This window comes from Stigmatopora nigra, chromosome 21, assembly GCF_051989575.1.
Source record: "Stigmatopora nigra isolate UIUO_SnigA chromosome 21, RoL_Snig_1.1, whole genome shotgun sequence".
Classification (NCBI taxonomy): Eukaryota; Metazoa; Chordata; class Actinopteri; order Syngnathiformes; family Syngnathidae; genus Stigmatopora; species Stigmatopora nigra.
Window position 1 is genome coordinate 1,450,356 of NC_135528.1, and position 15,944 is coordinate 1,466,299.

At 36.4% G+C, this 15,944-nt stretch overlaps 1 protein-coding gene across 1 annotated transcript; it reads left to right on the forward strand.

The window, feature by feature from the left end:
* The first annotated feature begins 8,144 nt into the window (after positions 1-8,144).
* On the forward strand, positions 8,145-13,200 carry ccn2b (cellular communication network factor 2b). Its single transcript, XM_077744052.1, has 5 exons — positions 8,145-8,381; positions 9,323-9,539; positions 10,222-10,473; positions 10,587-10,843; positions 11,774-13,200. The coding sequence occupies exons 1-5, from the start codon at positions 8,328-8,330 to the stop codon at positions 12,077-12,079; spliced, it is 1,086 nt and encodes a 361-aa protein (XP_077600178.1). The 5' UTR covers positions 8,145-8,327; the 3' UTR covers positions 12,080-13,200.
* Positions 13,201-15,944: the final 2,744 nt, after the last annotated feature.

Here is a 15,944-nt window from a genome sequence, read left to right on the forward strand (position 1 = left end):
CGATCGATGACAGTAGCGTCGTTGGCTACCAGCCTACGAGACTATCTGGATTTTTAGTCAAAACAGTCTTGTTGAGATTGGTTTTCATAAATATTGGCGATTTAAAAAAAAAACCCGTACAAAAGTCGATGTATGGCGTACATGATTTGAAATGGTAAAAAAACATCTACAATACGTATAAAACGTACAAGTTGACAGGTATGCTTTCTGCCCATTGGGTGGGGTTTTATATTTAGTTTTCTTAACGAATTGGTTGTGGACTTTGTCACATTTACCTTATTTTTGGTGTACTCCTTGTGGCTAAATAAAATAATTTGTTCATTATTTCCTGCCTCTGAGTTTGTTTTCAGATCCAATCTAAATGGCTTGCTGTTTTATAATATAGGATATTTGATGAGAAGAGAAAAAGTGATGACATTTTAACATAGGAAGGCAAAGGTAAACGATGATTAAAGGGAGTAAGTACCCACTGTACTAAATAAGAGTGATGCTTTGAATTTGGCTGCTTAATACTTTGTATTGAGGTTCCGCTATGCCTCAGTTAAGAAAACATAAATTTCTGTATTTCCTGCTCCCACCAGTTGCTTTCAGATGTAAATACCAGAACATTAACTTGGATTGAAACTGAATCGAGGCACAATTTCGTGTCCGAGCTCGTTGTTTGCTGGCTTCATTTTAGACATTGCAATATGGCAAAAACAGACTAAATAATGACGCATTCTTAATAACCACACTTGGTTATGGAATCATTATTTAGAATTTCTTTTTGTACATTGCACATCCATCAATTGCAACGTGGTTATGATGCATTTGTAAATTGTTTTGACACTGTCATATTCAAAAAAAATATATATATATATATATATAAATATATCCTAAAATCAACTTTCTTTTTTTCTCATTTTGAATGTGTCAATGTTCTTTGTTTGTAGCTTGTCAAAAGATAATCCTTTTTGCAATACGTATTTCTTATTACGTTGATTTATTTTTATTCATTCAAATTTGCCAGGGTCAAGGAACATTGTTTTCCTTTGACCAATCTAACAGTTTTGCATTTTTACATTGCATGAGTCAAATGAAAACACACAAAATATCATCGGAGGCCTGTCAAAATGAATCATAATATGTTGGGAAAAAAGGGTTATGTTTGCATTTCTGACTAAGAAATATAACATCATGCCCAAATGTGAAAATTTCAGCCAACATCTGACTTGCGAAAACACAGTACAGCATTAAAACTTCATTAAATATTTGTTGGCGGAACAGTGATTATTGTCGACCTCACAGTTCTGGGCTCGAGGATTCGATCCCAGGTCTTTCCTCACTGTGTGGAGTTTTCATGTGATTGGCTGGCCACCTTTTCAGGGTGTCCCGTGCCTGGTGCTTGAAGTTAGCTGAAATAGGCTCCAGCACCCCTTGCAACCCTGGTGAGGATAAATGGTTCAGAAAATGAATCAATTAATGAATATCTGCTCAAAGTGACACATTTTTGGGAAGTAGTTCATATGTTTTTAATTTGTAATTATAATCAGTGGGCGGGCCGTTGGATGAGTGGTTTGTGCGTCAGCCTCACAGTGGGGGAGCTGGGTTCAAATCCAGGTCGGTCCACCAGTGTGGAGTTTGTATGTTTTTATGGGTTTTGTCCAGGTACTCTGGTTTTCATTCCAAAGACATGCATGGTAGGGTGATTGGACACTCTAAATTGCCCTTAGGTATGCATGTGAGTGTGAATGGTTGTTTATCTTGTGCCTTGAGATTGGCTGGCCTCTATTTCTGGGTGTCCCCCGCCTCTGGCCCGATAGGTTCCAGCACCCCTAGTTCCCTAGTGAAGATAAAGCAGTTCAGAAAATGAGATTAGAATCGGTCTTAAAAGATGTGTTTTCATGTGGAAAAAAACAACTATTATATAGGTTTTTTGAGATTATACTAATCTTGCTTTACATTAATGGTATTCCTTTTCTTTCAGTACAACAGACGAAAAGAAAACTCTACTCAAACGAACTGGCTTTATATTCCAGCAAACAAAATTGCACAATGTAATTAGCTTGTTCAGCCAAATCACACATGTAGAAGCACTCCACCCTCATGGGTCACAGGCTAATCTGGCTCAAATAACACTGGTCGGGGCTTTAACAGGTGGGGTCATGCCACAGGAAATACGAGTCAGCTGAGATAAAAAGAATGATGTAAGGTCATGATCCAGAGTGGTTGTGCTACTCGCCAGGTGGTTTGAGGAATGAGTGGTAAAACTTCCTCTCTTGCACATTCTATCAGATTTTTTTTCCATCCTCAATTTCAGACTTGATGGTTTACTCTCCTATATATAAACGCACACACACACACACACACACACACACACACACACACACACACACACACATATATATATATATATATATATATATATATATATATATATATATATATATATATATATATATATATATATATATATATATATATATATATATATATATATATATATATATATATATATATATATATATATATATATATATATATATATATATATATATATATATATATATATATATATATATATATATATATATATATATATATATATATACACATTATTATTTATTATAATTTTTCTTCTTTTTAAAAAAAAAAATCTTACAAATTTCGTCATACGCAGCTGGGTATGATGACAATTAGGCTTTTTGTCAAGTCAATGATGACGACAATGCCTATGTCTGATTTTATTTTATTTTTTGTCTTTATTTATTTTTTCTTTAGCAAAATCCTGACACTGTCCTATATAACCAGTGCCAGTCAAAACACCAGTGGTCGCTTTCAAGCATGGCAGCAGGAAAGAGAATGTTTTAATTGAATTCAAAGTCTTTTAAGACAACATGACTGACTCACATGGTACTCATGCACCGGAAGTTTGTTGTGAAAAAGACCCTATTAAAGTTTGCTTCATTACTTTGGCTGAACAGTTTTAAGATTAAGCCAAAATCACCAAGCTGAGCTCCAGTCAAACACCTTCAATCAGTTCAGCTGTCGTATTGCAACACAGGATGTAATTAACATTGCATATCGTGCTGTGACCAACAATCTGTCAGTCAGGTGGTTTGGTTTCCCCCCTAGTGAATATGAAGACACAAGGGATCAAGGTTAAGGAATCATTGCTCACCCAAAAATATGAAAAAGTGCCCTATGACCCCTGACTGTACAAAATGGCGGAAGACACCTTACTCTCCCTAGGCGTAGAATAATCAGAGGAGAAAAACAATATACCAATTCCTTGGTTTTCACGGTTATTGTAAACCAGACATGGCCGCGATGATCGAAAAAACATGACGTAGGACCACCCCTATAATTACTGCATACCATACAATGACATGTTTTCGTGCATATGCAAAACTACAAATACACAACTACAATTATGAAGAAGTGAAATTAATAAATATCACAGACGTAAATAGACTATTATGTATTAATATCTAAATATAATCTATAATTAAAAAAATGTAAAAACCAAATACACTTTATTGGAGATTCATCCATGCTTCGTAAAGCTGTGTTGATATCGATGTCCAGGTCACAATCCATTGGGTGTATGGACAAAAGAACTATATATCCCAGCAGTCACTGCACAGTACTACAGTTTCTACAGGGAAAATAGTATAGTCGGGGGCTGCTTGCTGTAGTTTTAAGAGCTCTAGAGGATGGTGTACCTTATCGACTGATTTATTTTATTTTATCGTGATAACAATTTTAGTATTGGTCCATATATAAAGCGCACTGGATTATAAAGCACCCTGTCTATTTTGGAGAAAATTTTAGACTTTTATGTGCACCTTATAGTCGTGAAAATACGGTTTGTCGAAAACCTATTTTCCTGTGTCTGTATTCTCACTCTCTTGCTACTGTGACAATGAAATTTCCCGAATACGGGATGAATAAAATTACTAATCTAATCTATATTAATCTAATCTAAAGGAATGTTCCAAATAATCCAAGAATGTCACTTTTTACTTTTGACCAAAATACACTAGCTTATTGAAAATAAATAGTCAGAATGGATTCATGGGCTAATACAAGTAGTAAATGTACAACTGAGGCAAAGGCATGCCAGATGCATAGTATGGTTGGGAGGTAGGTGATGAATTCTGAGTTCTGAGGTAAATGGGGCATGAATGTATGCATATTTCAGTGACAGATGTAGATGTTGAGGTGTTACATTGCTCAAACTCAGATTTACTGACCTGTATGCAGTGGAAATAAAGCGAGTAGTGGGCCAAAATATACCAGTGTAATTTTTATAAATTCATTCATTTTCCATGCCGCTTATTCTTACGAGGGTCGCAGAGGTGCCGGAGTCTATTCAGGGCAGTAGACAGGATACACCCTGAATAGTTTGCCGCCAAATTGCAGGGCAGTTTAGTTTTTTGTGCAGTTAACATATTGCAATAAACTATCTATATTAAGTATAATGAAAAAATAGATGCCCTTCTTTCACCAAGAAAAAAAAAATAAGTTCACCTTTTTTGTTTTTATGTCATTATTTTTTAACTAAATCTAGTAACCTCTCATTATGCTCTGGCAAACCGGGCTGTTCTCATATCTAATAAGGTGCATATGCAAAGTTGTTTGCAACTTTAATATTCCCTTTGAAGGTGCTTCAGATTATCCTCCATTTACTCACTGAATGTGTCACCTGTGATAAGGTGCCGCACCACTATAACAACCCTCATAACTTTAAGCAGTAGTACGTAAGAAGAACGAATGTCTGACCCAGAGGGATTCAAAGCATAAACACTGTAATCTTGAGATTCTTCTTCCAGGTCTTATGATCCTTGCCTAAGGACAACCAACCATTTAATGGTTAGAGTAATATACATGACAAACACACTGAGTCTGTTTGTGTAGCACACGGTAGGGGAACCTCACACCTGTGGGAGAAAGAACACAAAGCTGATTCATGATGGGTCAAACCCAGTGTTGTGCCAACTAGATGTACGTCATTCAGCAAGCATTAGCTATGTTTCTGTCATGGCAGCTATTAGTCCATGGTCCGTACTAAAATAGCTTATGCAATGTTTGTGTCAGAAAAAAACGAGACAAATAACATGTAAGAACGTGGTTACCGTGGAGAGGCATTTTTTTCCAAGTACTAATTACATATAATGAGGAATTTTCATACTTAAATCAATCTTGCACAGCTGTTTTCATGATTTATTTTCAATCCTGAATCTCTATTATTCACGGTGTCGGTTTTAAAGAAGTATTTACTTCAATGCTTAAGGGGTTTGTTCTTTTTCTATGTTCAAATTGCTTCTCAGTTGAATAGGAAGTTTAGACTTGAACATTTTTGTCATTACTGCAACATTTCAGACACCCTAAGAATAAACATCACATGCATTAGCTTTAAACTAAAGGGTTCAAGAGAATCCAGGAAATTGTTTGAATAGCCTGAAGACACCGGAATATCAAGATGTCAAAAGTCAATAAATATGAGTAAATGGAACAAATGGGCCAGACAATTGAGGCATCATTTTATGTATTCATATTGTCTGGTAACAAACCATCCATCACAACTTCCTCATCAAGATTTTTGCAACGGCTCACACACATAATTTTATTCTTTCTAGCTTTTCTAAGTTTAATCCTCGTGAGTGTAGAGGACAGGTCAGCATACTCAATGTTTTCAAACCTGCCTTTTGTCTGGTGTAATCTTTTGGGTTTTTTCCACTCTTGTACGATTCACTAATGCAGGTCTGAACACTGCCCTTGTGCTTGGACACAAACCAAAACAACCCATGCTATGACCCTTGGGTGGCCCTCTTGTCTTTCTCAAATTGGTTATTTGTGGTGAGAACGTCATCAGACCTCAATCCAAACCTTCTGCGAGGATGAATCAGCAAGTCTGAGCTAAATGGTTCTTTTGGTCAGAATGACCTTGCAGGCGCAAAAGCTGATAACAATTAGAATTTGGCTGCTATGCATAAAACTGTAAAGTGTAACCTCCAAACTAAAATTATTCTATATGTTCTTGGAGCCGAATGAGGCTCTTTAGCCAAGCCCTAGTGGCTCGTTGGAGTTTTTTGAAAAATGTTTGAAAATGGAAAATCGGGGAGATAGTGAATTTATCCATTGGATCATCATCAAACTTCCAATATTATATATATATATATATATATATATATATATATATATATATATATATATATATATATATATATATATATATATATATATATATATATATATATATATATATATATATATATATATATATATATATATATATATATATATATATATATATATATATATATATATATATATATATATATATATATATATATATATATATATATATATATATATATATATATATATATATATATATATATATATATATATATATATATATATATATATATATATATATATATATATATATATATATATATATATATATATATATATATATATATATATATATATATATATATATATATATAAAAAATTGGAAGTTTGATGATGATCCAATGGATAAATTCATTGGACTATGATACAATATTTACCAATATTAAAATTTTCATCACAATATGATTTATTCATCGATATAATAAAATAATATGACTTTCAGAATAAAATTAGTTCCATTTCACCTAACTTAAGATAGTTCTACATTTACGTGAAAATGATATTTACCAAATAACATAGATGACAAAAGCCTCATTTGCATTTTGATCAATTTCCTATCTGAAATAATATTTGATTTGGTTTTATGAAATTATGAATCTTAATTTGTAAACTAGTCGGCTCGGTGGGGCGAGTGGTTAGTGCATTCGCCTCACAGCTCTGGGATCCTGGGTTCAAATCCAGATCTTGTCCATCTGTGGGGAGTTTGCATGTTCTCCCTGGGCTTGCGTGGGTTTCCTATTGGTAGTCTGGTTTCCTCCCACATTCCAAAAACATGCATGGTAAACCTATTGGACACTCTAAATCTATTCTAGGTATAGGTGTGAATGGTTGTCCGTCTCCTTGTGCCCTGCGATTGGCTGTCACCCGCCTCTGGCCCAGAGACCGCTGGGATTGGCTCTGACACCCCCCGCAACCCAAATCAGGATAAAGCAGTTCAGAAAATGAGATGAGATGAATTTTAAAACAGATTAGAGTACATGTTAGAAAATAGATGTTAACATATTTTCTATTAGAAAAGAGATGGTAACATATTTTCTATTAGAAAATTGATGTTAACATATTTTCTATTAGAAAATAGATGTTAACATATTTTCTATTAGAAAATAGATGATAACATATTTTCTATTAGAAAATAGATATTAACATCTTTTCTATTAGAAAATAGATGTTAACATATTTTTTTATTAGAAAATAGATGTTAACATATTTTCTATTAGAAAATAGATGTTAACATATTTTCTATTAGATAAGAGATGTTAACATATTTTCTATTAGAAAATAGATGTTAACATATTTTCTATTAGAAAATAGATGTTAACATATTTTCTATTAGAAAATAGATGTTAACATATTTTCTATTAGAAAATACATGTTAACATATTTTCTATTAGAAAATAGATGTTAACATATTTTCTATTAGAAAATACATGTTAACATATTTTCTATTAGAAAATAGATGTTAACATATTTTCTATTAGAAAATACATGTTAACATGTTGCAGACTATTATTGTTTAACCACTTCCAAAACTTTCATTTTTAAAGGACAAATTGCCTGAAAACATTTTTGATCAATTCAGTCAACTCGAATATATTATGGAAGTTGATGAAAACCTCTTTGGAAATTGCTCTGCCCTTTAGAGCCAGTGGTCTTTCAAAAGCCCCTGCTTGCCTTTGCTTGTCAGATTTTGGCACTCATCATCTCATTTCCCAGACCCATCATCTCGCCTCATGACATCATTGTTCATAGAGTGAGTAGAACATTGACATCAAACTCCGGCTGGTTTTTCCTCTCGAGAGTTGTTTTCAGGCAGCCTGTGAGAGAACCTTCTCATGTTACCACATGTTAATTGGAATAAAGTTCTCACTGCTATAAGCAGTTGGCACACATGCTTATGGCATTTCATCCACCCCGCCCATTGGAATTAATGATTGAATAGACATGTAGAATTTCTGAATCAGAATATTTTCACCTTTCAAAGCAGTGTGGCATGAGTTCTTGTTCTTCTGGCTACACCCACTGGGCTGGTATTTAAGTTGGAGTCCCCCGCCATCCTTTCATCAGTCAGCCTAGAAGCACAAGACTCCAGACTTCTGCAACAGGAAAAAAAATACAACTAAGTGGACGGCAATTCACAAACAACCATGTCTGGAGAAAAATCAGCAACTTTCTTTCTTCTTATGATCATAATCTCATCGGTAAGTTTTTACTCAACCAAACAGCATCATTTGTTTTCAAATTAATCCTATTTTACACATTTAGTCATTATATCAGTGTATATTATTTGACTGCTAAAATCACCTTATTTAAATATGATTTTTAGGTTATACGAAAGTGAAAAATGTTATTTAGGTTTTTTCCATCACAATGACTGCAGAGGAAATACTGTTGAAGCAAAACATTGTATACACTACCGTAAATTTAGTCTGTTGTCGCCCTCTTGCGGCATTCATTATTGAGTAAAGTATATATTGTATTTAGACTGTATATGTATTACAATACACTATACTTTACAGTAAAGAGCTAAATATACTGTATTCTGTACAGTATATTTAACTCTCTACGGTACTTTATAGTGTACTGTAATACATAGTCTTAATACAAATAAAAATCCAGTTTTGAAGTATGACAATCACTTTTATGGGTTGTGATTTACATAGACTTTAAGTTATTTTGAGTTTTCAAATGCATAAATAGATCCCTGCACTTTAAAGCTACAAAATTTGGTATACATTGACAGTGTAATAGAATACCAAGCAATAACTAAATTAACATTTTCTTTAAGAAATGTTATGTGTTTTTGTCTTAAATTCTATTACCTTATTTGTTCTTCGCCACATGTAAGGCTCAAATTGTTAGAAAACTTCTCAGTTAGATTAAAGTGCTTTATTATACCAAGATCAGAAATGAAAGATTTCCCTTTAATTGTATTGTGTCTATATAATTTGAGTTTAAAAAAAAGTCCTTACCACAGACCAAAAATTGTAACATTTTCAAATGAGCAGTAATACATTTACCCACGTGCCTAACAATCTTTTTATTTTCTGTTCCATGAAAGTACTGACATGTAAGTCTGCTTGCAGCTTATGATTTTGCATCTGGTAATAACTTAAGCTTCTTTAAAAATGTTTTTCTGTAGACAATGGCCCAGGAGTGCTCACAGCCCTGCGCCTGCCCTGCAGAGCCCCCTCTCTGCCCAGTGGGAACCAGCTTGGTGCTTGATGGCTGTGGTTGCTGTAAAGTGTGTGCCAGGCAATCAGGAGAGCCTTGTAACCTTCTTGAGCCCTGCGACCATCACAAGGAGCTCTACTGTGACTATGCACTGCTGAGCGATACTGACACAGGCATCTGCATGGGTAAAATATTACCCACACTATGTTTATTACTTTTATGTCTGGGTAACAATTAAAATAGTTCCGACAATTAGAAAGTATTGAATTGAATGCTTTTATAGTCTTTAAACAGGTAGAATGAGATTTAAAGCTTTCATCGCGTACTAGTGCACAAATAACAAGACTCACATAGCCCATTTTAACCCAAGAGAAGTTTTTGATATTTGCAACGTTTTCAGAACATTTACTTACAATAGACAATCTTGTAATATCAAGTAAGAAAAATATTACAGGCTGTCGTCAAATGAAAACAGTGGGTTAAGGACATTTTCAATAAGGTTGCTCTTTGCACAAGTACGAGGCATTAAAAAAAGAAAGAAAAAGAAAATGCCAAGCAGAATTCACTTTTAGTAGGTTAGGTTGGTATTTTCCTGCATCTCATAATCGCTTATTTTTGCCGTGTTACTGGCATTTTGCGTCCATGCTCCGTGTTCGCCTTTATTGCTAACATGCGAAAAACACGTTTCCATATCATCCTCTTTTCGCAAAAAAACCTATTCTCTGTGGTGGTTGGGTGGTGTAATTACAGTTTAAATTTATTGTATTTTTATTGAAAGTTTTTAATATTATCATTGAAAATAATTACTTAGCGATAATTATCGTTATCGTTTTATCACCCAGCTCTAATTTATATGTTTGTTTACAGCTCAAGAAGGTCAGCCATGTGACTTGGGTGGCGTCATCTACCACAGCGGAGAATCTTTCCAACCGAGCTGTAAACACCAATGTGTGTGTATGAATGGGCAGATTGGATGCGTGCCCACATGTCCAAGTAACGTCAGGTTGCCATCTCCGGATTGCCCGTACCCTCGCCGCATCCACATTCCAGGAAAGTGCTGTGAAGAGTGGGTGTGTGATCAGACTCCTCAGGACCACCTCTATGAGTCAGTAATGGGCGGTAAGTACAATTTTTGTCGCATTTTACACACTCTATGCATTGTAATAACACATATTATTAAAGCATACACATTGTCCGATGTAAAGACTTATTTTAAGATTTTCTCTTCACAGGTGGCTCTCAGATTCATCCACTGCCTTCTTCAAAACCCATCCCAGCATTTAGAGAGATGCCCATTCATGCACTGGAACCAGAGAACCCCAGAGATAACTGCATAGTCCAGACGACAGAGTGGAGCGAGTGCTCAGCCAGTTGTGGCATGGGGGTGTCATCCCGCATCACTAATGACAACCAGCACTGTCAGCTGGAAAGACAGACTAGGGTCTGTTTGATCCGACCCTGCGACAGCCAGCAAGAGAAAGAAATTAAGGTTTGTTAACATCTTGTTTTGTGGATTGTTATCATGTCTGCCCTCACGGTGTCTAAATTAGGAGTGTCAATCAATTTTTTTTCTAATAAGTTTAATCAGTGGCGGAACAAATGTGATAAGTAACAGCGGTAAAGGTCTTTTTTTTGGACATTTTCATTTATCACAACTAATAACACAAATTGAAGTAACTTTAAAAAAATCTTTAAAAGTTTCTTCTCAACATAATACCCAAAAACCAAAACACCTTGCAAATCAACAACCGTTTTAATGAAATATATTACTTTATTTTTGTACATTCATCTTCCACTTATCGTCACAAGAATCGTTGAGGGGTGCTGTAGCCTGTCACGGACAACTATGGGCACTAGGCAGGCACCCTGAATTGATGGCCAGCCAATAGTAGGGCACAAGAAGACAGACAATCATTAATGCTCACCTTCGTACATAAAGGCAACTTAGACTGCTCAACCTTTATGCCAGTGCTTCTCAATTATTTTCTGTTAGGCCCCCCCTAGCAAGAAGAAAACTTATCGCCCTCCCCCCCACTTCCCACCGTGACTATAAATAAAATCATTTTATAAAATTGTTATAAGTACAACATTTTATCCTTATTAACATTAAATAAAAGAAAAAAAAGAAATATAATCAAACTTACAAAGAATAACTTTATTAAATCTTGTTTTAAGTCTGCAACAGAAAAGATTTTAAGTGCATCAATGCCTGAAATAAAAAATAAATGAGAGCGCCACTGCCAGCTACTGTAGTGGATGCGCAATTACACTTTATACTAGTACGGCCAAATAAAATCCTGTTCCCCAGGGTTACACGCGCCCCCCCAGGTATCGCACCACCCCCAAAGGCATTGGTGTAGCCTGTAGAAGTTGTATTTCCGGGGATAGCCAACTAACGCCATGATATTTTCACCCACAGCGGGGCAAGAAATGTGTACGGACACCTAAGGCCCAACAAGGGATGCGGTTCGAGTTGTCAGGCTGTACAAGCACCAGGCTCTACAAACCAAAGTTTTGCGGCGTTTGCACTGACAACCGATGCTGCACGCCTCACACCACCACCACAGCTGAGGTTGAGTTTCGCTGTCCAGAGGGTGACGTGTTTAGGAAAAAAATTATGTTCATCAAGACATGTTCCTGCCACTTTGACTGTCCGCGAGACAATGACATCTTTCTGGCTTCCAACAAACGGAGGATGATTGGTGATTATGACCACAACATGTGATATTGAGAAGGCATTTTCTAGTAATTGCATCTTCTCAGTCTGACCACTATACAGATTCCATATTCAATTCATCAAAAAATGCCTACAGTAATTTGTAATGTGTTGCTGTACGGTATCATAGAAGATTACTGCATCTACAATAGGTTTATACGGGCAATTTGGATCATCAAGTGACAGATTTTTAACTATTGTGTCTTTAGGACACTGCCTCCCCATTTTAGAATGCCTCCTAGAGTCTCTCAATGTGTGGTTTGGCTCAAATGAAAAATATACAGGTTAGAATAATTTGTAAAAACCTAGCTACAACTAGTCACTGATGGTGTTGTGGTACATTTTCCTGACTTTACGCAGGTTTTGTGGGTTTTGCTCCCACTCAGTGACAGTGTGAATGTGAATATGGATGGCTGCCTGTCTCCATGTGATTGAATTGTGACCAATTCAGGGTGCAGTTGCCTTTTGCCAAAAATGACTATAATCTCTGAATAAGATTAGAAAGTGAATGAACTGATACAAATGAGTGATAATAGACTATAAAGCTAAATGTAATGTTTTACATTTTTTTCCAGTTTAAAAATGATTTAAGAAACAGGGCTACATTCTGGCCTCATACAGACAAGTCGGTGCACAAGTGTGTATTGATGTGCCCAACTAATAATTGTAGTTGACAAAAAGCCACAGCAATGTGGAGATGCTGAAAGACTTCGGGGTGTCTCATACACAACCCCCAATGTGTAGTTTAATGAAAAAAAAATGATGACGTTGTCAAGATTCTACGGCCTCTTTTAGTCTATGATAAAAAAATATATGTATCTTGCATCCTGAATGGTCAAAAGACGCACTTATAGCACGACTAAGTGATTGCCGATGAAGGCAATTATCCAATGTATTTTTTTTTTTAAATCCATAAGACGAGTTTTGGCAGCCAGTAAATACGTAACTTTTGTGAATGCTTTGAGACTGTGTACAGTTTTGTACTATAATTTATATTTAACGCTGACTGTATATTGTATATTATATTGTTTAAGTTTTTCCACTGTAACCACCTGACTAAGATATTGAGTTCTTGTCTTTTGCACTTTTGTCTCCTTTTTCCTTCAATAAACAAAGTATATTTTTATAGATATGGTGTTGCCATTTATTGAGTTAAACTTGTAGCTATAAGGGTGAATCCAGAATTGGAAGGCATTTTACGAATTTTACCGTGTTTATTTGAGGGTGCCACTCTAATATCTCATGCTTCCCCTATGTTATCCTGTAGTCTAGGTTTTTGAGGACTTTTTTGTAAATCAAATATCACTGAAGGCTACTTGCATTGTTTGTCTGGACTCATCCTTGACCGAACCCGTCAGCTGTGGTAGTTGCGACTCTCTGGTATATCTTACCCCACGGGGAGTTGTAACACCTCCCAATTTCTAAAAACATGCATGGTGGGGTTGATTGGACACTATAAATTGCCCCTCGGTATGGGTGTGAGTGTGCATGGTTGTCAGTCTCCTTGTGCCCTGCGATTGGCTGGCCACCGATTCAGGGAGTCCCCTGCCTATGGCCTGGAGACAGCTGGGATTGGCTCCAGCAACCCCCGTGACCCTAATGAGGATAAAGCGGTTCAGAAAATGAGATGAGATGAGGTTGTTTACACCCTAGAACTGTCTATTGGGTGGCTTTTCAGTTTCACATCTGTGAGCCATATAATACAACTCTGTTACTTTAATCATTCCATAAATTAGCAAAATCATATAAATAAAAAATTAAGTTTGAACTGTAAGGTGATATGTGAAAGCTTCTCTTTCAAGAATTTAAATTCAAAATGTTCTGAAAATTTAAAACCAGCCATATATTTCAATATATGTAATAATGGCCTGGATGTATAATTGAAGTCATATGGGAGGCGTTAAAGTGGTTGGGGAAAACAGTAGTAACTATGGGAAAACTAGAAAATAATCAGTTTCAATAACCAACTATTTGTACTTTATTACTTCCCACCACTGCTGCACGATGTTGCTATCCCTGCTTCAACCTCCGTTCTCATATTGAGTGCACGAGGAGATTTTGGTGCATAAAAGCTGCTGGATGTTGCTGCTGTATGTGCTCGCTTTGCTGCAGTGCGATCACCTCATCTGCCCTGCCTGCTCCATCCCGAATGACACAGAACCAGCTCAGAGCTCCATCTTTCATGTTCTTCCGTCTCCAGCTCAGCATCAGGACTATTTTCGGCACATCCAAACCATGGACTGTAAACTTAAACCTGGCATTGTCCTAAATGCTGGAAACAGAATGACAGAGATAAACTTTTAGCATAGTTGTTGTGTATTCTGAAGGCTTGACTCATTTCCGTTGTTCATGTGAGCTTGATGCAGCAGTGTGGGAGCTGCGGTGACCACTCCCACGCATAATCTCAGTGCGTGGACGTGGGGTCCTATGTGTGATGTGATGACGGCCAGAAAGATCCGGCTTTTATAGCCGAGAAGCAGAAATGTAAGCTGCTGAGTGGATGAATAATAACATTCCTACTGCAGGAGAAGAGGATCAATATTAAAGGTATGCAAACTATGCCCTAACATTTTTTTTGTTTAATTGCAGCATAACTGCAATATTGTTGTTTCACTTATTCACTAATTTTTAAAATTGTCATTATTGGATTCTAGTTCAGCAAGATTTTAAAGAAAATCTTACGAGGTAAAAGTTTATTTTGTAGCACAAGCATATAGACACTTAAATTTATTTCATTTATTCATTAATTCATTTTCTGAAATGCTTTATCCTCACAAGAGGGTGCTGGAGCCTATCCCAGCTGACTTCGGTCCAGTGGCGGGTGGCCAGCCAATCACAGGGCACGAGGAGATGGACGATCAATTACTTCCACACTCATACCTAGGGGCAACCTAGAGTATCCAATCAGCCTACGATGCATGTTTTTATTGTGGAATCTGGAAGGAAACCGAAGTACCCAGAGAAAACCCACACAGGAGCTGGATTTGAACCTAGGACCCCAGAGCTGCGAGGCTGAGGTGCTAACCACTTAAGTCGCTGGAGGTTCAGTATTTATTAAAAAAGCTTTAATTTTAGATTGACTGCATGGCTACATAGTAAACGTTGTACTGTATACTTTTGGAAGCAGGTTGCCCGATGGTGTGAGTAGTTAACGTGTCGGCCACACAGCTCTGGTGTCCTGGGTTATAATCCAGGTCATGTCAATCTGTGTGAAGTTTGCATGTTCACTCGGATTTGCGTGGGTTTCATACGGGTACTCTGGTTTCCTCCCACATTCCAAAAACATGCATGGTAGGCCGATTGGCCACTCTAAAATTGCCCCTAGGTATGGGTATGAGTGTGTATGGTTGTCCATCTCCTTGTGCCCTGCAATTGGCTGGCCACCGATTCAGGGTATCCCCCTCCTTTGGCACAGAGACAGCTGGCATTTGTTCATAATATTGCTCAATCATTTTGGATTGCATGGATTCCAAATTCTGCACTACAGCACTCGTAGGTGGAGTACAGGGTGTACATAACCCTGCACCACAGCTGATAAATGTCTAAAGTCATGTTCTTCTGTGAGGAGCCCACATAATTAAAGCTTCTCTGGCTCAGCGATTGTGGCCGGCAAAACTCTTTGCTCTGTTTCATTCCAAAATCCCACATCGTTAACAATCTTTGAAAAGAATTGGAGAGTACCTGATAAAAAATAGATATGGAAATTATGCTAAAAATGTTAGAAAAGTTACTTTAATTAAGGTATTAAGAGGCACTATAAATGCTGACACTCTGGAACAGAGGTCGGGGAACCTTTTTGACAGAGACAGTCGTAAACAATTGATGTTTTCAAATATTATTCCTGAGAGTCAAACTCAGAATTTAAGAGACATGA

Excerpts from the sequence above, each read along its gene's own strand:
- ccn2b (XM_077744052.1), top strand. The coding sequence starts at position 8,328 with ATGTCTGGAGAAAAATCAGCAACTTTCTTTCTTCTTATGATCATAATC. Across the intron at positions 9,540-10,221 it reads TGACACAGGCATCTGCATGG|CTCAAGAAGGTCAGCCATGT; the intron begins GTAAAATATTAC and ends GTTTGTTTACAG. Across the intron at positions 10,844-11,773 it reads AGCAAGAGAAAGAAATTAAG|CGGGGCAAGAAATGTGTACG; the intron begins GTTTGTTAACAT and ends TTTCACCCACAG.